At 44.9% G+C, this 27,976-nt stretch overlaps 1 protein-coding gene across 1 annotated transcript; it reads right to left on the bottom strand.

Moving 5' to 3' along the window:
• Positions 1–312: 312 nt before the first annotated feature.
• On the bottom strand, positions 313–27,598 carry HECA (hdc homolog, cell cycle regulator). Its single transcript, XM_081187489.1, has 4 exons — positions 26,954–27,598; positions 9,040–10,080; positions 6,914–7,068; positions 313–5,878 (listed from the first exon to the last, which is right to left on the bottom strand). Exons 1-4 carry the CDS (start codon positions 27,183–27,185, stop codon positions 5,714–5,716), a joined length of 1,593 nt encoding a protein of 530 aa, XP_081043615.1. The 5' UTR covers positions 27,186–27,598; the 3' UTR covers positions 313–5,713.
• Positions 27,599–27,976: the final 378 nt, after the last annotated feature.

The following is a 27,976-nucleotide window of genomic DNA, read 5'->3' as shown; positions in this document are numbered from 1 at the left end:
TCCTGAAGCAAAGTTCTTAACCCAAGGTACTATTTCTGGGTTAGCGGAGTCTGTAACCTGAAGTGTCTGTAACCCGAGGTACCACTGTAGCTCTTTGTCTCCTTGACATCTGAAGGGAGGGTGTTCCACAGGGAGGGCACCACTAGCAAGAAGGCCCTCTGCTTGGTTCCCTGTAACCTCACTTCTCACAGTAAGGAAACCAGCAGAAGACCCTCGAAGGAAGTCCGGGCTGAGCAATGGGGGTAGAGACGCTCCTTCGGGTATACTGGGCCGAGGTATAATGACACCACAATAATCATGAACACAATTCACTGCAATTTATTCTTTTATTACAGATAAATCACAACCAAAAAACTTAACACCACACAAAAATGGCATCATAACCAATTATTTTAAATTTCATCAACATTCATTTGCTATGTACATATTCTTTCCTCTGCAAAAGTGCAATCCAAAACTTTTTTTTTTTCCCTTTTGGAAAAAAAGGCTTTTTTGACAAACATAGCGGGGCTGGCTTTGTAACCTCACAACTTTGTCCTTGAATACCTCGTACAATAAAATCAGAGAGAAATGAACATAAACTTGCGACATGTCTTCCCATCAACAGAACACACTGACAGAATCACATGTTGCCTCAAACCTTGCTCTCAGAAATCCACCCATTTCATGTGTTATTAACAGACAAAAGCCACAATCTGACACTGTCTTAGGTACACTTAACGGATTAGCAGGGCCTTGTTTGATTGTTGCCACAGAATCATACTAGATGAAGTCAAGCTCTACACTTTAGGGTTCTACTGGTGCTAAACATCTTAGGACTGCATGTAGATTTGCTGCGCTTTTCCCTCATACCATTTTAAATGTACTTTTACAACAGGGATGGGGACACCTGTTGCCCAACTCAAATTCCCATTAGTCCCAGTTTTGGCAGTGATTAGAGATCATGGCAGTGATCAGAGACTCCAACAATATCTGATTCCCAATGCCTTTTTTATAGCAATAGTAGGAACAAAACTTAGTTTATATCTGCAAGTGCCAAAAAAACGCAAACCCGCCCATTTTCAACGTGTTAAGAGGTGTGTGATATACGAAGCTTTCTGTCATGTTTCTGACATAGCTTTATCAATGTGAGTGCCTCAGTAAATAAAAGCATCCTGATATTTTGCAGAGAAACTATATGGGCATGGAATTTAGGGGTCTGTTTTCTCACTAAAACAAATAATGGATGAAAAATAAAGCCTTTCCAGATGCAATATAACCCAGGAGTTCCCAGAGAGGCCTTCGCTGCTCCCTCGCCATGAAACTGTCTTACCCCACAAGGCAGCTTGGCCTCAGAGCGTGAGAATCGTAACAGAAGATTCACAGTAACTCTCAGCTTCTGAAGAAAGGATTGCTTACCAGGTACAGAACTGTGTGCATCTTCCTTGCAGGCTTCTTTTGCCAGATTAGTGCTGCTTCCTATGTGAGGCTGGCCAGGCCAAAATAGAGCAGGTAAGGAGCCACTGCTTACCTGGCAGGCATTCCTCCCATCAGGATGTGTGAGCAGGAGGCAGGTGAGAAGTGATGCCATCATGCCTTGCACTCTGGCTGTAACCTGGAGAGCAGTCCAGGCACCTTCTGCAAACCACCAAGTTGCCCATGCCTGCCTGGAAGTATTACATTAAGCAACAGAACAAGACAGCCAGGCCCATATTAACTCAAGGACAAATGCCTTAAAATATAGAATTTCATGGCTAAGGTGGTTTCAAAACAAAAATACTCTGATAGTACTAAAATACAGTGGACAATTGTGCATGCTGTTAATATAAAACTTCTTGCACCTTTTATATGCAACATGTTACTCACATTTGTTGCACATAAAGGCACTGATACTTTTTGCTGGCAAAATTTAATATCCTTTTTTGCACAGCCCTATTGGTTTAGCTCCTAACCTTTCATCTGATTAACACTGCATCCTTGCAATTTAAATCCTGCAAATACTGTTTTTTTTAGATGTTGACACACACAGTTATGCAGTGGTATCTCAGAAGACACTAAAATTCCATCTTTGAGGGTCTCAAGTGCCACTTTCCAATGCACACGGGAAGATGCATTTGAACAGGGTCTGTTACGTTTTCGTCAGTGCAATCGAAGTGTCCGTAATAAAGTCACCGGTTTAAAACAACAAGGAGTTAAAAACCTTACCTAGCCTTGGATGGGCTAGACCCATAAATTTTGACTCCTCCTTAAAAGGCAAATTAAATCTCGTAGCCTATGAGCTGCTTTACCACTTTCCGGTCTAGAACATTAAAACTTAGCCTGACTCTCCCTTGTCATGGTCATCTGTAGTTTCAGATACCAAGTCCTACCACTCTTGTGCCACCATTACCTTAAACTCTAGGAATCAGCAACTTGAGAGTACAATCTGGCTCCCCATGGAGTGCCACTTGGCAATATAGGTGCGTGGAAGGCCTAGGAGCTATGGCAACAGGGCCTCCTGGCAGTTCCTGTTGAGGAAGCAGGGGAAGTGGAGGTCTGGCACACCCTCTGTCCCCTCCTGACAATGGCCGTTCTGTGAAGCTACCTACTGAGCACAGACTTCTGTGTACAAACTGCAGAACAGTGAGGCTGTTTGCAGAGGTGTGGGCTTAAGCATGCATATAAAACATGCACATTAAGTGTGAGCTCAGGGCCTCTGTGAGCCGCACACAGATTTCTCGAGGGCAATCTAATAAAAAATGCAAATTTGGAAGGAGCTTCAGGCCTCAAACAGTGAGGCATACAATGACAGAACTGCCACCATTCTTCCCTTCAGATGCAGAACGGTCAGTCAGTGCCACATGATTTGAAATCCATGCAAAATGCCTAGCTGTATGGAGTATACAAACTGGAAGATAAAATCTGAAAATGCTTATATTCAGTTCAGCTGAAAACAAACAAAAGCTTAATTGCAGCTGAGCTGCCTTGATTGCAGTTGTTCTGACCTCTTGATTAACTAAGAAAAATATATATGAAAGTGAGTATTTTGGGAAGTGAGAATTCTAAGTAGCATTATTTTGATCCAAAGACTACATCAACTGTTCAAGCAGTCAGAGCTGTTGCAAGGACTGGACATTTTAATATTAAGCAGAAGCCTTAGTTTACGAGGCAGCGTACTGTGTGTTACATATTTGCTTTATTAGGTTTTTGCATTCTTTTGAGACTGTGTGACTCATTTTAAATCCATACTTGCCTTAAGTACAATGGAGGAGTTACATCTTTGCAAACTATATTTTGCCAAGCTACACAGTGTCTATTATGCAGTAGGGAGTTTGGGCTGATTAGATCCACTTAAATTTCATGGAGCTTAAGTGTGTATTCTCATGCACTGAGGTTGTGCCAATGACTTAGGATCAACCTTATATTGATGAACTGTGATTTGCTCTTCCCATGTCATTTTCTGCACCTAAAAACAGCTCAGGGGGTAGATCTGACCAGAGCTGCAGTGTACAAGGTGGATGGCTAACCCCACTCCATCCAAATAAAACACCCAGGCAACAATGTAGTGGCCTATGTGTTCCACTGGCTACAACAACATTTCTGCTAATTTACAGAAAGTAATTTAAGCTACTTCTCTTAGGAAATTATTTTATGAATAATAGTCCCATAAAGTTTTCAAGCAGATTGCCCATTTTCAATATCTGTTCCAAAAAACAAAATACTCCAAACTATCACAATTTAAAAGATAACATATTCCCTCCTTTAAAAACCAAACATCTTCATAAGGAGCAAACAAATTCATAAGGAGCCTATGATAAGAATTAAAATACAAACATCATGTGAAATTTTTGTTCCTAAATCTCACTGGTTTTGATTCTGAATCTACTGGGAATGCAAAAATCAATCAGTTCATTAATTTCACTTTGGATTCCTCAACCCAAAGCTAAATTACAGCTTTTACAAGTTAAGTAAAAATGCCATTTCAAAATAGGTATCCAAAAGTAGAAGTCAACTGGTTTAAAATAAGGTAGCATCTACCTTCATATTTTAGCACCACCTAGATCATGGCCAGGGTAAACAAACAAGCAAAAAAACAAAAAGAAAGATGGAATTTAATTCCATGCACCCAAGGGGTCTTCAGGCCACTACTACATGACAAAGTGCTGCAGTTTGTTATATGGCACAAATACCTGTTAAAACAGAAGCCCATTCTGTGATCCAAAGATGCTCTTCGGAACCTTTAGCCTGCCATATCCCAGCTGATTCCACAATTCCCATTTACACATGAGCCTACACACAATCTTAGGGCATGCTTACACCAATACTAGTTATTTTTTAAAATGGGGTGTTTGGACAAACCCTGTACCACTGGTGCATACCAGCTTGGCTCGAGTGAAGGGTTATATTCTTTTAAATGTAGTATTTCATTTAGTTTATCTACCCTACAGGAAAATTCAGGCATCCGAGTGGACCACTTTAAGCAACACAATCCATTTGGTTTGTACCTCATTTCCTACATTTGTGCAGTAAGAGACAAAAGGGTCAAACCAACCGATGCACGGAACCTCTTAATAACAGGTTTTGCACTGAGCTCAATAATCCTTCTGAGAACCGCAAGAATTTTTTTTTAATGCTTTCGAAGAAGCTGAACTAATGCAACTAATTAAGATCTCAGTGTTTGTTTTGGTAGAAGCAACTTCCCTGACTACTAGAATTACAATGTTAGCGGAAACACTATGATCTGTCAGTGAGAGTAGCTCCGATTATCAAATATATACTCCAGGAAGACACTATGCAAAAATAAGGGGGGTTGTTTTTTTGTTTTAAACAGTGCATTTTCTGACATAGCATTACATTCATTTGTCAACGTTTTAAGTTCACCTCATCAGACAGAACCTCAAAGTATATGAGCTAGAACTACTTATACTATCAAGACAAGATCTTGCTCCCAGGGGTGACGATGGCAAATTCAGCAGGGAACAACAACGTGGGAGTTTCTCTTACGAAAGAGGCAAACACTGGGATCTCATCCAGCCTGACCACCAACCTCATCCAGACACAGCAAATGCACAGAGTGGATCTAAGGGCAAGATGTGAGGCTTTGTGGTTTAAACCATGGAGAGATTATGCCAACTTGAGACCCTTCAGATTGCCTCTTTCTCTTCTCAGTGGCCCACACATCATACTGGGATGTGGAGTGTATTTGAGTGCATGGGGCCAGGGCAGAAATAACGACAAAGAGCTCCTTAGCTAGGAGGTCCTATCACCCTGTTCCATAGATAATATTCCATCCATCTGTAAGGACAGTCATAGGATTTTCCATCCACTTCTTTGAGCCATTTATGAAGATCCTCCCCCTTCCCTCCAAATCTACACGTACAACAAGAAAAGAAATCTATTTGGAACCAGTCTCTGGTTTCCATAACTTCTCTCCGTGTATTGAAGTTACTCTGCCCTAATTAAAAGAGAGTGGTGTTCCCCCCTCCCTGCTTAGATGAGTGCGGAGAGCGAGAGACAATCTGTTGCCCCATCCCTTGCCTTCAACTGAGATCATGGCAAGAGGACCACGGTTTTGATGACACATATCTACATTAGGAACACATGTACACAATCACACAAAGCTGCTGCACTTTCTTTCAGTTAGAAAAAAAAAATAAGCCCCCTCCCCTCCCCCTCACAGAACAGATCTTATAAAAGATATGTAAAATAAAGGAACAATACTCATAAAATAGCTATTACTATGGCAAAGCTTTTGTCAATAAGCCTCCAGAACTTTAAACGACGAAAATGGCTTCACAAAATGGTAGTCCAAGTTTCCGCAGTGTGGGCACTGCTGAACATTGCTGTATTCAGAGAAATACTGCATTCCAATACGTACATCTATAACAGGTTTCCCACAGTGTTTACAGTTCAGTCGAGCCTAGAAGAGGGTGTGGGGAGGCAGGGAGACAAAACAAGAGATGTCTCAAAAATCATTTACTCGCATATGATTCAGCCAGGAACTTGATACAGATTCTCACTTAATTCTTTGCACTCAGGCAGACATGTGTGCCCCAGTAAGTGCGAATAGCATATATGTTTGGAGTCAGGCAGGCATGTGTTTCTTTTTAGACTTAAAACAGAGGGTTGTTGTTTGTAACTGTTTTGCCTACTTGTGCAACAGAGAAGTAAAGACATATTTGAATAAAAAACAACAGAGGGTGGTATCAAAAGTTGCCATTGCACTTGTGCAACAGATTTCTGCTTGCACAACAGAACTTCCTCCTCCTTTCCTCTCCCCTGCAGCCCCCAGCACACCCTCAAACTCTGCTCCAGGGCAGGTTTGGGGAGGGGTGCAGGGATAAGAGAGGAAAAATAAGTTCTGTTGTGCAAGAAGAAATCTGTGCATGCATTGCTGCATGCAGCCCAGAAACACCGAAAGAGAAACTGTGTCAGGATTTGTTTTGCGGGGGTTTTGCAACAAGCTTTCTACATATGCCTACCTTTCGTACTTGAAAGGCTGTGCATCTATTTTGTTTTCAGGTACATGTGCCGAAATACAAAGAAATAAAGTAAGAATCAGTCCCGAGTAGGGAGGGATTGGAAGTGCCTTTTTATGTATTCTGTCTTAGTCTCTGACCTTCTTGTTACCAAGATAATAAATCTATGGGCCCTTTTCAAGCATTCAGCTGTATAAAAAGGAACAAGGCAGAGAGGAGGGACCAATGATGCAACAAACTCTGCCTCTCCCTCATCAGAAGGCTTTCAGGAAACCCCCATGCATAACATATATATAGTGGTTCCTTGCATCTTTTCTAATTATTGCCGCCCTCCCCTCTCCCCCACCCCCAATGCATTTTATCTAGATAAATTGAATGGAAATCTCAACTGTCTTACTTTACCGATCAGAAATCTAACTCTTCTTCTTTTCTGCCTAGTTAGAGATAAGATAGAAACTGTAATTCTGTATACTAACCTGACAACAGGGAGACGCTGCTAGAATATCATACGTGTACATGGTTCCCAGTTGATGCCAGCTTCCATCCCACCGGGACTTGCACTTTATGCAGATAATTTTGTGAACGCCTTCTAAACAGTCTACACAAACAGCATAGAGGTGCATGAGCCTTCCTGTAAAGAGGAAAACAAAGATTTGGTACTCTGAAAGACATTTTTGGTAAGAAAATGCATTCTGAAAACGTTAGGTATGTTCCTGGGTACAATAAACGAAAAAGGGGAAGTTCCAGTTTCCAGACATTTCCAGCTACCGCTCCCCAAGTACTTTGGAACTGCAATAGTGAAGTATTTCATCCATCTATGGTTAGTTTGGCCATTTTATAGTGGCAGATCTTAGGAAATTTTTGAGAGAGACAGAGAAAGATCCCATGTTCTACTTGTAAGAGACGTACACTGTGTGTGTAGAAATGAGAATGTGGTAGCATCCTGAACTCTAGAATGTAAAATGTAGAATGTAGAATGTAGAATGTAAAAGGAAGAGCAGCTCCTTTTGTAGTACAAACCAGGAATCCTGACTTACAATAAACTTTAGTAAGTTTCAAAACAAGCCAAGTTCAATCCATGGGTTATGAAGCTGGCTTTTTTAGCTAACCAAACTTTTAAAACTAATTATGTTCATCACCTTGAGCCCCTTGAAGAACAAAATCACGGAAGAGATGTAATTTCCTCTAAGCTGCTATTATTATTATTATTATTATTATTATTATTATTATTATTATTATTTAGCTGCCATGAACATCTGCCAAGTTAGGTTAGTATGAATTAATGAAATAAAGGTCTTACATAGATGTCCTGGTTGGGCAGAACAGAAAATCATATAAGCCCTTAGAGAAGAGAAGTATTCAGGAAACGCAAAAAGTATCCCACTGACCAAAAAGTATGCCATTTCTCCATACCACAAAGTCACTGCTTTAACTCAGTTCCAGGAAATAAAAGAAGAGCTCAGACCACAAGAAATGAATAAATCTGTACATGGGCTGGGTGCGTAAATATAGAGAGGATTCAAATGTGAAAGCAGGAAAGTGGTGCAGTGTCTATACCACTCTACCCAATTCAGAATACCCAGGTTACTCAAACCCTATCTTCCTTCTGAAGGCTGCCAATGCCCCACCACTCTGGCCACTCCAGATTGGTCCAATTCACAAACTATTTTGCAATCCTCTAAACCAGGAGTGGGAGCATGCTGCAAGAGTAATCCTTGTAAGCATATTTCATGACATATGAAGTGGGTGAACTATGGTTAACACGCAACTTCAAACTATGATCTGAAGTAGTTTTCAAACTCTGGTTTGAACACTGCCCAATGTAGATACAGGGAACCAGAGTCACAAAGAACTAAAAACCACAGCCTCTACCTTCCTCCTCTCTATAAACACGTAGTTGGAATATTCTCTAAACTTTCATATATCTATCACGACATACCACTTCATTCTTCTTCTCCTGTCCCTAACCATGTCATTTTTCACTTCTTTTGCAGGGACATTCCACCCCACCCCCATCAACTCTTCTACCCATATCACTTCATCCTTGGCAGAGATTGACATGTTTGTGAGAGTAAATAAAAGTCTGTTATTGAGGGCTGAGGCCTAACAGTAGGCAGAGAAAGAGCACAGCAACCCATATTCCTTTCACATATTAGCCCGACTCAGGTGTTAAGAGAAATTGGAGAATATGGCACATGAAAAGGCCACTATGACAACACTAGATCCACTTTCTTTCCACCCCTGTAATCTCTGTTGTCCTCAACTGTATGAAGCAGAGGAGCCTCTCATGGAGACAACCCATGTGATGTTGAATCTTGAAGCCCCTCTCTGTAACAAGGACTTTCACAAGTAGAAGCAGCTTGCTCACTTCAGACTTGTAACTAGCATGGACTGATGGAGATAGATATGGATCTAACATCTTCATTCCTGTGTTCCCACTCCTGTGTTAATATTCTTCCATTTCTCTTACACCTGAACAAGTATAGAGCTTCTCTGCAGTTAAACACAGTTCCATGGTAAGGTATATTTCTGCCAGAAAACGCAGCACAGTAAATGAGATATAAATTGCAAAGTTTTCATTAAGAAATGAAGCAACCCATACCTTGAAGGTGACAGGGAACATCATATTCAATTTCATCATGTCTTGATGGGCTAAGAAACAAGGTTCCATCCACCAAAGGAAACTGTTCAAATACTGGCAATGCCCTGTGGCATAATGCACAGTTGACAACATTTCGGTGACTGGCACTGAGCGCTGCAAGAATGAATTTCCGTAGATCTTCTCCTTGACCAACCTGGGCATCATCTTCCATCCGAACATGGAAAGTGTTCAATTTATGCCGGGGGATGTGAGCAAGAAGTTCTGATAGGTCAAGCCTCCTCAAAAACTGGACAGGGGCATCAAAATGTCCCGACCTGTGTGCTTGTAGCCCAGATGCCCCATAATCAAAGTGGGCATTCCGGAACATGCCGCTATTGGCCATGTTCTTCCTGTGAGGTTCTAGATGAATGGCGTTCTTCAGAAATTCTCCTAAGTATCGTGAAGAGCGAGGCCCACTGAAATGTGTGGGGGCAAGGACAGAGTAGCCGGCGGGAGGGGACTGGCCTGGAGAACCACAGGGAGAACGGACTGGGTAGCTACTGCTAGCAGTGCCTTTCTCTTGAGAGTTCTGCCGATCCATCGAATGCCGCCGCTGGATATCGTGGTTTAAACCTTTCTGCGGTTTGTTGACAGGTCTGCACTTCTTAACATCTTCCGAGGACTCCGAGGTTGACCTCCCAGTGCTCTTTTCGGACACAGACTTCTTCTTCTTCTCGTCTTGCATCCGTTTTACTTGGTACCAATCGGTGTCTTTCTTTAAGTGGCCTTGTCCACACCGGCAAGAGCAAAAACGAAAGGCGAGATCATATCCCTTCTTGGTCCACATGTTTTGTCGACACTGCTTCTCATTCCAACTCCTTGCTCTCCCAATGCAATTGAACTGGGCCAGAATGCTGCTCTCCCATTCATAAAAACACTGAAGATGCATCCAAGTGCTGTAGGGACAATGTTCATTGTTGCATACCACTTTCTGGTAGTCGTCTTTTTCGAGGTCAACAGGCCGTCCAAAGCTACATATCAGTGGGGTAGCACAAGCAGCTTCTGCAGGACAAAGAACAGATAAATGTATCAATTGTATTGTATGCAATCAGTATCCGCCATTGTTATTCAAAGGGCTCAAGAACAAGTTATCCTGAGACAATCCAGGGCTTCTGGTACATAAATGAAGCTGCATGAACAGACTGGTACTATTCTACAAACTGAGGAATGTGTAATGGGAGAATCCATATCGTTTCAAAGAAGGGAGGTATCAAGCCACTTAACGTATTTTTCCGTGTACAGTGGTAACTCAGGTTAAGTACTTAATTCATTCCGGAGGTCTGTTCTTAACCTGAAACTGTTCTTAACCTGAAGCACCACTTTTACTAATGGGGGCTCCCACTGCCACCGCGCCGCCAGAGCACAATTTCTGCTCTCATCCTGAAGCAAAGTTCTTAACCCGAGGTACTATTTCTGGGTTAGCAGAGTCTGTAACCTGAAGCGTATGTAACCTGAAGCGTATGTAACCTGAAGTACCACTGTATAAGACAATGCTTTTTGCTAAAAAAAAAAAAATAGGCAAAAAATTGGGTGTCGTCTTATACACGGATAGTGAATGCAGAGAAGGGACATGCGATTAATGGCAGCAGCAAGCAGGCGATTGGCAACAGCAATTGGGTAAGTGATTGGTGGATGCGGCATGGCCTGCTGGCGATTGGCTTTGGCTGTGGCAATTGGGCAGGCGATTGGCAGCTATGGCAAAGGTGGGCAAACAATTGGCGGCTGCGGCTAGGGGTACGATCGGCAGTGGCAAGCATTCAACAGTGGGGGGCAGGCGGGTGAGCAATTGGTGGAAGTGACCTCCCCCACCACCCAAAAAAGCTAAACAACTTAATTTCTTAATTTTGGGTTTAAAAAAATAGGGGTCATCTTATACATGGGGTGTCTTATACATGGAAAAATACAGTATGTTTTGCTCTCAACAGTGACTAAGTGAAAATTCCTCCAGAAGACACCAGGAATGTCTTGTCTAAGATACCAGGTTCAACAATTATTTATTTTACTTAGGGTGTTTATACAACCCACTCCGTAACAAAATTCTCAATGTGACTCACAACATTAAGTAATATTATCAACTGCAACACTGTGTTCATTGAATTAGTAACAAAATAATTTAACAAGTTGTATGTTGCATTGCTGCCTAAACATAACGCATCCTTTATAAAAGGGCCCACAGCTCATTATTTCCAGATCGGCCTTCATCCTAAATGTTTTTATTTTAGAGCCCAAAATTATTCAGAAACAAGATTAAACTCCGATTGCTATCTTCTCCAAACTGTGCATGTCATAAAGAAGTTATTCAATCAAGCCATATGGGTTAAATCCAACCTTTTTAAAAATTGTGCCTACGACTAAGCAAAGACAAGCCTAAGAGGGAGAAGATGTTTTCAAGCTCTACAATGCTAAAAACAAGACATGCTTGTGCATTCCAATGTCAGAATTTCCCATGGCCTTTAATACACTTGATGAACTTCAACCAGCTGTTCCAATAAAACACAGATTTCCAACAGTAAAAGTCTTTGCAATTTCACTTTCAGAAATTAGACCTCCTGGTGTGAAGAAAATTGTACCTTAGGAAGACTAAGAGGTATGAGGAAATAATTTGAGTTAAATATCTTGCATAAAAACATAAGGTGGCTAGCTCAGGTTCTACCAATTCTTCCAGACCGAGACCATAAAGTCCATTAGCACCCAAGTAAAAGAAGTGCTCAGAGAGGAAACCCCCCCTTTTTTCATACAGTTCTTGAAACTAGTGATCCATTGCAAAGTTGGCAATTAAAGAAATCCAAATCAATTAAATTTGCTCAAACCTAGTTTTGCATAGGTGCCCCAGAAGATATATTCTTTCCTATACGAGATAAAAAGAGGAAATGCCTCTTCTAAGATTATCCCTACAACTTGCAATTTTAGAAGCATTTGTATACAAAATAGGGGGGTTTTTTAATTTAAAAAACAGCATTTCCTGATTAGTTACATACTATAAGTTAAATTAAATGGCTCAAACTTTCAAGTCATTTAAAGCGATTCATTTGATATAATTAATTAATTTCAGCCCTACTAGGAAGGCAGAGCAGATCATATATTATTTAGTAAACTTTTTACAAATGCAATTCTATACATGTTACATTGAGTTCAATGGAACTCCCAGGTTGAGTATGTATACTATTCAATAAAGACTGGTCACACCCACTTTTGCACCATGGGCCTCAGCACACTTACCATGGGCTAATGCGGAATGCATCCCAAAAAAGGTTAGCTATCCCTAATGGGCTACTAACATGAGTTTGATCAAACTGCAGGAGGCAGGAGTGCCTGGCGTACTTTGGTCCATGGGGTCACGAAGAGTCAGACACAACTAAACAACAACAACAACCCCCTAATGGATCAGACTGCCATGTTCTGAACCCTGTAAACTGCCCTCATCTCAACTTGAAACAAAAGCAAGTACAGTGGTACCCCGCAAGACGAATGCCTCGCTAAACGAAAAACCCGCAAGACAAAAGGGTTTTCCGATTTTTAGAGGCTTCGCAAGACGAATTTCCCTATGGGCTTGCTTCGCAAGACGAAAGCCCATAGGGAAATCTCCCAGACCTGTCCTGAAGGCTTGTGGTGGGAGGTCCGGGAACAGAGGGGAAGGCGCGCAGCGCTTCTCCTCTGTTCCCGGACCTGTTTTGAAGATTTGCGGTGGGAGGAAGGTTTTCCTCCCCACCGCCAACATTCAGAAGGCTGTTCTGAAGGCTGGCGGTGGGAAGAAAAGCCCTTCTCCCCCGCCAGCGTTCAGAAGAGTTCCCGGAGGGCTGCCTAGGCTGCGGATAGCAGCATGCTGCCCCGCGCAAGGGGCGCTCTTAAACAGAGCGCCCCTCGCGCGGGGCAGACATTCGCAGCTTGGGGAGCCCTGCAGGACTTCCCCGCAGGGCTCTCTAAGCTGCGGATAGCAGCCTGCTGCCCCGCACGAGGGGCGCTCTTTAGCAGAGCGCCCTTCGCGCGGGGCAGACACCTGCAGCTTGGGGAGCCCTGCAGGACTTCCCTGCAGGGCTCTCCAAGCTGCGGATAGCAGCCTGCTGCCCCGCACGAGGGGCGCTCTTTAGCAGAGCGCCCCTCGCGCGGGGCAGACATTCACAGCTTGGGGAGCCCTGCAGGACTTCCCTGCAGGGCTCTCCAAGCTGCGGATAGCAGCCTGCTGCCCCGCACGAGGGGCGCTCTTTAGCAGAGCGCCCTTCGCGCGGGGCAGACACCTGTAGCTTGGGGAGCCCTGCAGGACTTCCCCGCAGGGCTCTCCAAGCTGCGGATAGCAGCCTGCTGCCCCGCACGAGGGGCGCTCTTTAGCAGAGCGCCCCTCGTGCGGGGCAGACATTCACAGCTTGGGGAGCCCTGCAGGACTTCCCCGCAGGGCTCTGCAAGCTGCGGATAGCAGCCTGCTGCCCCTCGCGTGGGGCAGACATTCGCAGCTTGGGGAGCCCTGCAGGACTTCCCCGCAGGGCTCTCCAAGCTGCAGATAGCAGCCTGCTGCGCCTATCCGCAGCTTGCAGAGCCCTGCGGGGAAGTCCTGCAGGGCTCCCCAAGCTGTGAATGTCTGCCCCGCGCGAGGGGCGCTCTGCTAAAGAGCGCCCCTCGTGCGGGGCAGCAGGCTGCTATCCGCAGCTTGGAGAGCCCTGCGGGGAACTCCTGCAGGGCTCCCCAAGCTGCGAATGTCTGCCCCGCGCGAGGGGCGCTCTGCTTAAGAGCGCCCCTCGTGCGGGGCAGCAGGCTGCTATCCGCAGCTTGGAGAGCCCTGCGGGGAAGTCCTGCAGGGCACCCCAAGCTGCAGATGTCTGCCTCGCACCGGGCAGCAGGCTGCTATCCGCAGCCTAGGCAGCCCTCCGGGAACTCTTCTGAAGGCTGGCGGCGGGACAAGGGCTTTTCTTCCCACCGCCAGCCTTCAGAAGGCTGTTCTGAAGGCTGGCGGTGGGGAGAAAAGTCCTTCTTCCCCCGCCAGCCTTCAGAAGAGGTCTGGGGACAGACTGTCCCTGGACCTGGTCTGAAGGCGGTCTCCATAGGAACGCTTTAATTGATTTTCAATGCATTCCTATGGGAAACCGTGCTTCGCAAGACGAAAAACTCGCAAGAAGAAAAAACTTGCGGAACGAATTAATTTCGTCTTGCGAGGCACCACTGTAACTGCATTTGCTCACATTCATTTTTGCCTCTCCTCTTCCTCTTCTCTCACAGTTTGTTTTCTAGTTACAGATAGGTAGCCGTGTTGGTCTGCCATAGTCAAAATAAAAAAATTCCTTCCAGTAGCACCTTAAAGACCAACTAAGTTAGTTCACGAAAGCTCATACCAAGAACTAACTTAGTTGGTCTTTAAGGTGCTACTGGAAGGAATTTTTTTAGTTTGTTTTCTATGCATCTGTGACTGATAAAGATACGTATGTGTAATTTGTGATAGAGAGTCGGGAGAGATTTGTGGTGTTTATGTTGGATGGAAACAGAGCAAGTTAAAGAAGACAGTGGTACCTCAGGGTAATAACTTAATTCGTTCTGGAGGTCCATTCTTAACCTGAAACTGTTCTTAACCTGAGGTAGCACTTTAGCTAATGGGGTTTTCCACTGCTACCACGCCGCTGCCGCGTGATTTTTGTTCTCATCCTGAAGCAAAGTTCTTAACTCTACTATTTCTGGGTTAGCGGAGTCTGTAATCTGAAGCGTCTGTAACCCGAGGTACCACTGTACATCTATTTAGGACAATATATATATATACTGGGGAGATAATATCAAACCAAAGAATAAAGTGGAGGGGGGAGGAAATAATAATGGGCCACCTTTGGAAAACTCAGCTTCATAATGAAAAATGAAAATGTCTCCTCAGATCTGAAAGCTATGCACGCATTCATTATGTGTATATTACCCGTAGTGTGTTATGGAGCAGAGAACTGGACCATGACACAAAGAAACATAAAAAGTTTAAGAACAATGAAACATGCCCTGGAATGAGCAATGTTAGGCACATCATTAAAATAAAGAAAAACTAATAATTGGACCCAACAAAGATAAAAAGTTACAGAGCAAGTGAGAAAGACTGCAAAGTTGAAACGGACACATGCAGGGCATGCGGCAAGAGAAAGCTCAGGTTGATGGAGCAAAAGCAGTGCTGGTGTGGAAACCCTACAATATTAACAGACCATGACGACAGAAATCTATGTGATGGATGGACTACTAAAACTAACAGCAGGGTTTGTGTGGATGCAGCAAGCAAACAACAGAGAGCACTGGAAACAACTTGAAGAGGTGTATACCCAAATATACAGGTGAGATGCTATAGAAGATGTTTGATGGAGGGAAATATATGCCGTATTTTTTGCTCCATAAGATGCACTTTTTCCCTCTTAAAATCTAAGGGGAAATGTCTGTGTGTCTTATGGAGCGAATATGTGGTCCCTGGGGATGGGGGGGAGGGGAAACCGGGCTTTCCTCGCCAGCCCCGACAAGCTCGGGGAGCAGCGGGAAGGCTGCACGCAGCCTTTCCGCTGCTCCCCAACCTGCTCTTTGGGTCGAGCAGCTCTGGGGTAGCCCGTGAAGCCTTCGCAGGGCAGCGGGGAGCCTTCATCCTGCTGCCCTGGGGAGGCTTCACGCAGCTATCCCTGGCTTTTGCAGGAGGTGGGGGAAGGGACAGAGCGAGGCTCTCTCACTTCCCCCACCTCCTGCAAAAGCCTCCAAAAGCCACATATGTATTTTTTCTTGAATCCCCCCCCCCAAAAAAGTAGGTGCGATTTATGGAGTGAGAAATACGGTATATGTTTTCTGTGTACATGTGAAACAAAGGGGTGTGCATGTATGTGTAGTCTGATGCAGTCAGATGTAGTTGGGCAGAGAGGGAGTATGGGGTGTGTTTGTTTGAGAGAGAGAGGAAGAGGAGGTTTATGTGCATGGGCGGTGCGTGTGAGAGAGGAAGACATGTACCTGAGGAAATAGAGACATATTTGTGTGGTTGTGTGTATCTGAAATTGCTTGGTGTGAGAGACAGACATATACACCGAGAGATGCATGTGTGACTGCATGTGCATGCAAGAGTGTGGGGTGTGGCTGCCTCGTACATTTTCCCTGGTGCAGGGAAGGCTGCTTTTTGCTATTCGACAACAGCATCATTGTGTGTGCAAAATCAGTATCCTTTCATCTCCACAATCGGGACCAGCAGGACATAGCTGACTTCCCATGGAGTCCCTATGAAGTAGGGCTGGGGGTAGCAAAGGGGCAATGATTGTACTGTAATCTAATTTATTCCTATGCCACCCCCCCCCCATGGTTTTAATAAAATCTTGTCTATAAGGTGTTGAACACTGTTATTTTATTATGTGTATTGTTACAAATTTTATTTTATTTTTAATTGTTCATAACAAATTCAGTAGGAAAGGGAAGAAGGGGCTTGGAAGAGGCTTTTTAAATTTTATCAAGATACGAGTAGTACTAAGGTACAAAATACATGCAACATCAAAATTGCATGTGCAGATTTTTGTTGAAAATTTGTATTTCAAAAAGAAGCCACATTAACAACTGGCCACTCCAGAATCTGTTAAAACCACTGAAAACTGCCTAGCATGCAAACAAACGTAAGCCATGAACTATGAAATCTGATTAAAACATGAAGCCAAATAAGTTTTAAAAGCTCACAAGTGTAGAACTCTAAGCCGCCAGATTCATGTTTAAATCAAGACCTCAGGCACTATGTAGTACCAGAACAACACTTCCTAGGTAAACAATTTTAGCCTGCCTAAGACCACATTTAAACTGTTCTTCAGTGATATTTTAAAAGGTATTCACTTTAAACCATTTCTCACTCCAGATTCAGCACCAAACCCAAGTACAGGTGCTGTTCAGAAAAAAATCAACACCAAGGCAAAAAAAAGGTAAAGGTAAATGATCCCTGGATAGTTAAGTCAAATGCAACTATGGGGTTGCGGCAGTGGCGTAGCGTGGGGGGTGCAGGGGGGGCCGGCCGCACCGGGCGCAACATCTGGGGAGGGGCGCTCGCACTCGCAGCTCTCTGCCCCTACCTGGCTCACTCACTCTCTCTCACTGCAGTGCTGGCTGTGCGAATCCGATCCGAGCCGCTGGGTCGCCGCCCACTGTGGAGGGGGTGGGTGTCAGGCGTGCGGTGCGGAGAGAGAGCGAGGGACTATCTGGGGGAGGGACAGTGCAGCGGCCGCCCAGCGCAGCGCTGAGCGCGGGAGAGAACCACACCAGACCAGACCAGGCAGCAGCAAGAAGAAGCTGACAGCAGCGGCAGGTTAGGGGTTAGGGGTCACAAATTACTTGCCTTGCCCCGGGTGCTGACAACCCATGCTACGCCGCTGGGTTGCAGCACTCATCTCGCTCTCAGGCTGAGGGAGCTGGCGTTTGTCTGCAGACAGCTTTCCAGGTCATGTGGCCAGTATGACTAAACCGCTTCTGGCACAATGGGACACCATGACGGAAACCAGAGTGCACAGAAACACTGTTTACCTTCCCACCGCAGCGGTACCTATTTATCTACTTGCACTGGTGTGCTTTCGAACTGCTAGATTGGCAGGAGCTGGGACAGAGCAATGGGAGCTCACCCCATCGCAGGGATTTGAACCACTGACCTTCTGATCGGTAAGCCCAAGAGACTCAGTGGTTTACCTTTACCTCACCAACATCACACTCTAAATTGTGTAGACTACCAGAGGGGTCTATAATCCCCATTTATCATACCTGGTGGCAAAGGGACTATGACATATTTTGCTTGTAAGAATGAGATGTGATGAAGGGAAACAGATTCAGGTAAGTCATGTTTCTTGCATCTATGCATATTATTAACACTCAGTATGAGGACACACTTCTTCTAGTGTGTGGAATGGTGGGAGATTCTGTTCAAGACTATGTTTTGGACATTAACCACTGGGAACACAATAAGGTCATAGTTTCTTTACACATAGCCCTGACATCTGATCTACTTAAAAAACTGCCAAGTACCAGGGTGGGATGGGGGCAGAAAACTACACACAGATGTGTTCTTACAAAATTATGAAGAAAGCCTAATATGTATCTGTAGCATCCTGTAAGAAAGGTGAATAGAGATTGATTTCACATGTCAACTATGCAGTAGCAATACAAGAGGCTAGATAATGATGTAAGTCAAGTAATCTTCTTACAAGAGTTATTCAGAAAGGATTTGTAGATAATATGAAGTGATATTCAACAGAAAAAATAGCTTTAGATTGGCATATATGTTGAAAGCAATTTTGTAACATGGAATTCAGAAAACATGCAGATCTCTGAAGACAAGGAAGCAGTGAGCTCTGGAGTTTAACATTACACTATTCTTTTCTTGAACTCCTGCTTCCCAAATCTATCTCAGAACTTCCAAAATAGGTGATCTGAAGATTGAAGTAAATATTCTAAGAATTTTATTTACCACCTTTGTTCATAAAAAGCTACGTCTTACACAAAGTAACACTCCACATACCTGAATGATCAGATATAGCTTGCAAAAAGGTAGCAGTTGCCCATCTTGTGTAAGGGGAGGGAGACTATTAGACAGTATAAAAAGTGTGCGTGTTCGAGTGTGCAGGTAAGAACATTGCTGTTTTCACTTCACTTGGTAGCATTAATGTTAGATATTTTAAACTGCTGTCATCTGCCCTTTGTGACGTTAGGTTTATACTGTATGACTCAATAAATTAGACTTAGTCGAAACTGCCATCTTCCCAAAGAATGCTGCTGTTCCCAAACCACAGCAGCTGCCTGATCAGATTCTTGCTTATCTCTTACCACCAGCTACTGCTTCTAAAGTAGTTTGTAACCATTCAAAGATAAGTAATAGAATTGTGCCCAAATGGGACTTCTCCTGTTTTGCTAAAACTTTAATCAGAATGTTAAAAAAGCACACCACATTTGGGCAGTTTTTTCAGGAATTGTGTCAAAAGGACAGCAGAAATATTAGTTCTGTGATCCATGATTGTGACCTGAATAGGAAGCCTTGCTTCTCTGTAAATGGACTTGATCTGCTCTTAGTGCAGTAAGCAGCCAAGTCTGAATGGATGCACAGGATTGTAGCATCATCACATCCAGTGATCTGATTAGGTGGGATCACATGAGGAGAGTGAAAGGGGGGGCAGCTACTGAGGCAGCAAAAGGCTGATAAACTGCATATACTGTATTTTTCGCCCCATAGGACGCACCGGCCCATAGGACGCACCAAGGTTTTTTGGGGGGGAAATAAAGAAAAAAAAAATATTTCCCCCCCAGGCGCTTGTGGGGCCGGCAGCGGGGGAAAGCACTCTTCTCCCCGCCACCCGCCTTCAGACCAGGTCCGGGGACAGCGGGAAGACGCGCTGCGCCTCCCAGCTGTCCCCGGACCTTGTGGGGCTGGCACTGGGGCTCTCCTGAAGCCTGCATTCGCCCCATAGGACGCACACACATTTCCCCTTCATTTTTGGAGGGGGAAAAGTGTGTCCTATAGGGCAAAAAATACGGTACCAACCCAGCCATGGAGGCTAAAGGTAAAAACGATAGATTTTCAGGGTCTCCCAAATCACTACAGTACTTTTGAGATTAGAAATGAGAAATATTCAGCTCAGCTTTTATAACCACAACAGCAATTATATCTTTGTACAACAGCTATGTGGTGAAATACAGTACGTACACGAGCTCTTAAAAGAGACATAGTAAAAGGAGCAGCTAAGTACAGGCCTAATTAGGTAACACATACATTACAACTTGCAGCAGTGGAGCTTTTAGTAACTGTAAAGTGACAAGCAACTTTTTAAATGTTACATTAGCCAAATCCCCTTCAATCAGATCACTCAAAAAACTCAAAACAGGTTAGTGCTTGCACAGGAGCTCTAAAAGCAATCAAGCTTCTATAGAAAGAAGGATGAATGCAAATGTATTCCATTTACAACAGTAAAAAGAAAACAGTTCTAAATGGGGTGTATTCAGGTTAAACCAAGTACTGCTGTCAATGACAAGTATTTGGTTCACCCATGTGCCTCTCTCATTTTTCAGGTAGAAATCAAACCCTCTCTTCTCCAGGCCAGGGGTAGGGAACCTTTTTTGATCCTGAAGGTCAGATTCTATTGTCGCCATCAATCCAAGAGGAGGCCAGTGATGGGTGGGGTCCAAAAGTTGGTTGGGACCAAAGTTTGCCACACAGATGAACCACAGGCAGACACTCGCACATCTGCACACACACACTCACACACACCCCATCAGCAAAATCTCCAAATGGGCAATGCAGTTGAGGAGGGTTAATCTTCTATTATTATTATTATTATTATTATTATTATTATTATTATTATTACATTTATATCCAGCCTTTCCTCCAAAGAGCTCAAGATATACACTTTCCCCCTTTACATTTTATCAACAAAAAAGTCCCACTGCCAAGAGCGGAACAGATCCCAATTTTAGATGCCCACACAAGCTTAGCTACCAGCGCTGCTTTATCTCTGATCTTCAACTCAGATCCACATTAACTTCCTGCTGCCCTCTCCTCTAAGATAGTGACCCAATGATAGATGTCTCTTGAGCAGGAGATGGCTCCAAGTCTTTCCACCTTGCAAACAAGCAAACATGTGCACTTACATACACACACCCATAATTAACAGTACAGTTAATACTGCTTCTTAGCATCCCAGCCAGAGCATGAACTGCAACAGGGAATTTTGGTGCATCCTTAGCACGTTCCTTACTGCCCATATATTGAGAGAGAAGGATTAAAAGCTGCATGAGCTTCTTCTCTCTAAGTGACAAGGTACAGTGGATGGATTCAACAAGCCGGCATATACTCAACTCAAACACCACCTCAGCTTGAACCTTCTCGTGTATGAACAAGCAAACCATGATTTAGAATTGCTCTGTACTTTCATTTTCATCTGCTGGCTCACCACTCAACTTTGAAAGTTCATTTCCATCCCCATAGTACAACAGCCTCTGGAGGCAATTCTGGGAAGTACTGTATAATGAATACAACATTTTTTCAGTCACTTACAGGAACGGAACAAAAGATACTGTTTCAGACATCGCAGAAATCAGCCCACGTATGGCCCAATGTCTAAGCAATCACGGCCAACCCTCCATGGCTGCCCAGCTGTTAATCATATGACATCAGGGGGCTACAATCCCAAGCAAACCAAAGCAGCTTGCATTCAGCACCCAATTTAACAGTACCAAAGGCAAACCATGCTTGCTAAGGAACAATCAAGAGTGAGAGCCCCACACTTACAGAGGGACAATCAGGAGCCTTCACTCCGAATTGAAGCAGCAATAGGCAACCTTTCGTCTGTTGATGGCTGCCTTTCTTCAGGAGTAGTATGTTGGGGACCACATGCTGTGGGCAGGAGGAAAGCCAGCAGTGGATGAACCAGAACCAAAAGTGAATCAGGTCACCCCATCTCTTTCTGCTCCTTAAAGCCCAGCAGGCTGCTGAGGAAGCAACCAGGAGATCTGATCTGAGTGCTTGTAGAAGACTTTTGAAATTGGGTCAAAGGCTGCATGTTTTCAACCCTTGCTCAAAAGCAGAGAAACAGTAACAATAATTAAGTCAGGGAACTGTAAGATAGCACTGAGTCAGGGAACTGTAAGATAGCACTGAATGGCATTTCAGGACAACCTTGAATGAAGCCTATATAAGGCAAACCTTGCAGGTCTGGGGTTGTTTTGTTGACTAGCTGAACAAACAAACCGTACTTGTCAGGGATTTGTAACATTTTGCAATGCTGATTAATATCAGCTAAAAATGGCAGCTTCTGTACAACTATGAAGAAATAAAGCAAGTCTCTGCTAGCAGACTTCATTCCAAACTGGTCTAAGACTTTGGTCCAACACATTGGTAGAGCCCTCTCATGTGCCTATACCACCACTGAAAAACATCAAAACCTCCATTCATGTGGAAATCAAGGTGGCATGCTACCTTTATACATAGAGAAGCTTATAAAGTGATGTGGGGTGTTTTCAAACACCCAGTACCTGAATACTGAGTTGGTACAAAGCCTTGAGAAGACTGTATTACGTGCTGAAAGTTGCATGTTTGAATTAGCTCTCAGCCAGTAGAATAGGTGTAAGAACAAATCGTAATTTCAAAACAAAAGGAGTCCAACTACTCTACAATTTCATTCTGTCTTACACATTTCTTTTAGTAGGGGCTAGTTAAGGGCTTTTTTTAAAGGCAAGGGCTGCAGCTGAGTGATGGAGCATCTGCTTTGCAGACAGAAGGTCCCAGATTCGTTCCTCGGCCTCTCCAGGTAGGGCTCGGAAAGATCCCTGTCCAAAATTCTAGACAGCCACTGCCAATTAATGAAGAGAACATTGAAGCTTGATGGATCACTGGTCTGACTTAGTATAAGGCAGTTTTGTATATACCCAGGTATGATATATATGGCAGGACATGGGCTATGTGACCCTCTAGATCAGGCTTCCTCAACCTCGGCCCTCCAGATGTTTTTAGCCTACAACTCCCATGATCCCTAGATAGCAGGACCAGTGGTCAGGGATGATGGGAATTGTAGTCTCAACACATCTGGAAGGCTGAGGAAGCCTGCTCTAGATATAGTCAGACACCAACTCCCATCAACTCCAGCCAGCATAACCAGTGAGCAAGGGTGATGGATGTTGTAGTCCAGGAATTTCTGGACTTCCTCATCCCTCACATACGGACAATCCATAAAGTCATTCTTTTTTAAAAAAAATCTACCCAACATGTATATTTTAAAAGGAGATTCAACTCCAGCCGAGAGGGTTTTAGCAAAAGAAGTTGACAACACAATATACTTCTACAGCAGCCATGAACATTTCATGAAGATCTAAAAGCTTAAGACAACAGCAGTGACAGGTTATAGAAAACGGGTTGTGCAAAAGTATGAGATGCTGGTTGCATTTGTACGTAACAATGAACCAGAGCTGACTATCGTTTTTTGGCTTGAAGGCCACACACACACACAGACACACACACACAGTCACTCATGTACACACACATGTGCATCCATGTCCTCATGACACACACAAACACTAAGGCACGCAGGCAGCACTGTTGCTCCTCCCCATTACAGCTGAACCTCTCCTCCCAGCTTACTGTTGCATTGGGAAGAAAGCCCTCCATTTATCCTTTCCTTCTTTTCCCTCTGGTGCAACATCATTGCAAGATATTACAGCTCAGTAAACAGAAAAGAGAGCCAATTTTTGGAGAGGTAGCAGGTCACCGGCCAGATATTATCCATGGGCTTGCCACCCCTGTGAAAAACCAAGAATCTTGGCTTTTAAAAACCATACTGGACTTGAGTTGCAGGCTAATGCATGCAACACAATTGCTCCCACTTCCCTTCTTTTGAATGTGTGGGTAAACAAACCAGGAAGGGTATAATTTAGTGTTACATCCAAACCTGGGAATCCTAGTTTGTTTCTCCCTAACAAGCTGGGGGGGGAGGGGTAGCCAGCCTTGAACCAAGGTTTGTTGTTGGCTTACAAATCTTGGGTTGTTAATGGAAAACAAACCATGATTCTTTTTCCTGAAAGAGGAAAGTGGGAGCATAGACTGCATATTAAGTATGGTTTATTAAGCCAAGGCTCTTGATTTATCATTATGTACAAACATGTACCTTCCCTTTTATAACTTAACAAGTTAATGGCTCATAAAACAGGGACTGAAGCTCATTGCAAACCTATTCTAAACAGCAATCTTTTGTTAAGTGTAATACAGTACAGTACACATTACAATTAAGCTTGCTGTAGTGTATAGTAACTTTGGCTGAGTTTGTTGCTGAGAAGACCACTAAGGCAAATGCAGGGCTAGTTCACACAGTATGCTCACCACTTGATGGTGGTAAACATAATGTGCACATGTGAATGACCCATCAGTGATCACACACAACAGGTAGAACTTCCATATAATCCAAGACACCATGATTTCTCTTTTAAATAGCATCAGTGAACACACTCATTTGTGAGTTACCAAGTGTTCTGTTCTCCACTGATATGCATGTCTGGATTCCCCCAGTCTCATTAATCTTAGCAGATCTGAATACCCACAAGTGCTTTAAAAATGCAAAAAATATTCAAGGTGAGTGAGCATGATGTAGCAAGCAATACAATGCCAGGCAGAGGTTAACAGTTTCTTTGACCTCAGGACTCAGCTGAAAATACCTCAGGGCCTGAAGGGTTCCAGACAATTTGCATTCACCTGCTTCTAATCTTCCATCAGATACTTATTTTCATACTGCACTGTACACTTAACTCTGAAATTCTTACCTGCAAATTTGAGCCAGTTGTTGAAAAACTTAATAGGAGATTTTTCTACACCATGATAGGAGAAATCTCCACACATGTTTTTATTTACTTTTTTATAGGAGTCCAAACCACAATCTATTTTTTAAAACACTGTAGCTTTAGGAAATGCTTTCTGATTCATGGTGTGTGTGTGTGTTTACTCTTTCTTGAAACTTTCTGTGCCATTTAAACATTTCAAATTTATCTAAGCCACTACAACAGAAAGCAAGCCTTGTAGAATCTGCACACTGGAATAGTCAGGAACCCAGAAGCATACACTGGTCACACCAGTGGTTTGATGACTACCAGGGAGCCTCTGGGCCATGTCCCAATACAATTTTGCTACAAAAACTGTAAGAAAATAAATCAGAAAATAAGTCCTATTAACATGAGAGCTAATACTATTGTAGGATATAGATGCTCCACAACAAACTAAGTACTGTTTGAAAAACAAATGGATGTGTGCACCAAGTAGTGCAATAGATAGGCGGTGAAGGATGGGGGAAAGGACCACAGTATCCCCCTAATTTTTAGAAGCCTCAATAGTGTACAAGTTGCAAAGGGAGCAAATCCCACTCCTCCTCCTCTCATGCTCGCCCACTCGCCCACTCTCTCTACACACTCTTTTTGAAACATGCCAGCTTGAGGAAGAGGAGCCAAAGTCTGGGAACATATCCTTATTGAGATGCAAAAATAGCCATCCTTTACACACATGCACTATCAAACCTCATCCAAATCTGTCCTATATTTAGCACAAACTATCGGATTGCTATATTTCATCACTAGTGGGCATTGTGCCAAAAGCTACTCCTGGTGACTGCAAATTTTCTTATTTTGTTTTCCTGAAAGGGCACTAATAATAACAACTGTAGACAGCAGTTATTGTGCCCATCACTGTAGTAGGCAGAAGAAGCAATGCACAAATTCTTCCTATTTCCTTCAAACTCCTAGACATGTATTCAACACAGGTCCTGCTCAGAGAAGACCCAGTGAAATGCAGTTAATTATGTCCATTTATTTCAGTGGCTCTACTCTAAATAAAACCAGCGCTGAATATCAACCCTATTCTTAATGTTTTAAGCATGCAAATAACCATGTCTGGGTGCAGAAGTTTTACATCACTAATTTGCAAACTTTTATTCATTGGTCTAATAGTTCTGTTTCTTTTTACACACACCCTTGGACCAAAGCAATCCAAGCACCCACCGGTACCTTTCCAAAGAAGAAAATTCACCTACAAAATAGGCATCCCATTCCACTCAAACCTGAAGTACTCACAATGCAATATTATTATGGGCACCCAGGGAAAGGTCAGGGAGAAGAGAAAGCAATAGTTCCTGTTCATTACAGATGGTGGTAGGTAAGTATAGAGAGATCAATGGCACAGTGGCAGCTGGGCCACACATCAGTCCTGCTGCAGAAATAGGAGTTATTTAATCAATCACTTGTTCCCAGCAATTCAAACCATGGTACAATGAGGTCAGCTGGCCAAAAAGGCTCAGCAACCTGGCTAAAGCTTGAGGATCAACACCAATCGCTCAGAATCGAGGGCATGTTCAGAGTGGTCAGCTAGGTATGCACACTTGGTAATCATGGACAGGATCTTTATTTATACAAAAATTTCTACCCTGCCCTATTAATACAAATAATTTCTATTTTGCCCTTCTAATGCTTATTCAGCATTCACTGTCTAACCTAGTTACTCGGCACCTAATATATTTAATAACAGTAATGCAGATGACTGGGGCTTCTCTCTCCCATGCCTCAGGTAACAGATACTGATGGGCAGGGACGCCCATGATGGTGAGAGAGTCAGGACTAAACGCATGGACACGGGACTATCTACCGACCAGTCTTACTAACAAACAGCACCCCAGCATTTGCACATTTCTTTCAACAGAACCAAACGATTCCGGCTGTGTTAAAACAAAGGCCAGCTGCCTAAAACTGCAGGCCTCAGAAGCGGGGTGCGCACGTGTACAGCATGCCTAGTAGATGTTAGGCCACTTCCCCGCATCTCCCAACTTCACACACACACACACACACACACACACAGTCTTGCACGAGGATGACTCAAATCCATTCATGGTGAGTCCGGCACCTCGGGCCCAGCAGTGTCTCAGTACGCCACGCCGGGCACGGGAACCGAAAAGGCAGGCCACCCTACTTTCGGTTCCAAGCGTCAAGCGCAAGCTTTTGCAAATAAATAGGGGCGGAGGGTGGCCAAGATAGGGACCCTTACAATTAAGGGAGGGAGGCACGGTCTCCCAGTGCACGCTTCGGAGCCATGTGCATTTGCAAGCGAGGCGAGCGCGGGCAGGCAGGCCGCGCACGCACTTGCGGCCGCCCTCGGAGCACCGGAGCAGGGCCCTTCGCTCGCCCCCCCCCCGGTCTTTCTTTCTTTCTTTTTTAAACATCCTCGGACTGCTGCGCCATCGAAGGCCCGGGCAGCTTCGCAACTACTAGGGCGCCGCCAGTCAGAGTCCGCCCGCCCTGCCCATCCGCAGGAGCAGGAAGGAAGCGAGCGAGATGGTGCGCGCAAGAGGGAGAGCGAGAGAGTGGGAGAAGTTGCGCGGCCGCCCGCGCCGCCCCCCTCTCGGCCTCCCCGGGTACTTACCGTTCTTAGAGTCTCCCGGCGCCGAGCCCGCGGCGGCCGCCGCTCCTCCGGAGCCTCCGGCGCTGCCTGCGGCCGCCGCCGGCCCGCTGGCTCCCCCCGCCGCCACCACGGCGGCCAGCGCTGCTCCTCCGCCCGCCGCCCCCGCCGCCGCCAGGGCTCCATTTTCCTGCTCGTCCCCGCTGCTGTTGGCGCGCTTGTTCTTCTTGCCCTTGCTACTCTTCTGGTTCGGCATCGCCGAGGGAGGAGGAGGAGGAGGAGCGGGTCGCGGCAGCGGGAAGGCGGAGAAGGCGACGGTGGCGGAGGCGGCTGCTGCTGCTGCTGCTGCTGCTGCCTCCTCTCTCGCTGTTGCTACTGCTCGGCTGCTGGGCTCCGCCACCGACCGCGGCTTATTGCAGCTCCATTGTCAGGCGGAGGAGCAAAGGCGCCCTCCCGCGCGCTCTCCACGGCCCCGCCGCATGCACACCCACCCCAGCCGCCGGGCCACGGCAAGACGCGCGAGCGAGGGAGCGAGCGGGAAAGGCGTGTCTCGCTTGTTTTGATTCTGCTGCTCCCCCCGCCTGCTCCGCGGCGCTCCTTTCCCCGCCCGCCGCTGCCTCCTCTTTCTCCTCCTCCTCCTGCTTCTCTCTCGCCTGCCAGGCCTTGGTGACAGGGGAAAGCAAAGAGCAAGTGAAAGGGGAGGGAGGGAGGACGGAGGAAGGCGCGGCTCAGAGGCCGGGCTTAGCGGCAGCGGGGAGGCGCTTCGGCTTGCCCCCCTCCTCTCCAAAGCCCGGAGCTGACTTGAGGGTTGTGCTCGCTGCCCGTGGGGAAAGGGGTTCCTCCTTCGAGTCGGGACGCCAAGGTCTCATGATCACTGTGGGGATATGGTTTGGTTGTGGGCACCCTTCGTGGTGTGGACTTGATGTTCACTCCGGATGCCTCCACACCGACCCCCAGTCCACATTTTGGGGTAAAAGCAGAACTAGAGCCCTGCGGGATCAGTCCAAAGGCCTATCTAGTCCCGCATCCTCTGCTCTCGCAGGGACC

This window comes from Podarcis bocagei (genome assembly GCF_964188305.1).
Source record: "Podarcis bocagei genome assembly, chromosome: 3".
NCBI lineage: Eukaryota > Metazoa > Chordata > Lepidosauria > Squamata > Lacertidae > Podarcis > Podarcis bocagei.
Note: the sequence above shows the minus strand (reverse complement) of the source record. Positions and strands in the feature narration are given on the sequence as shown.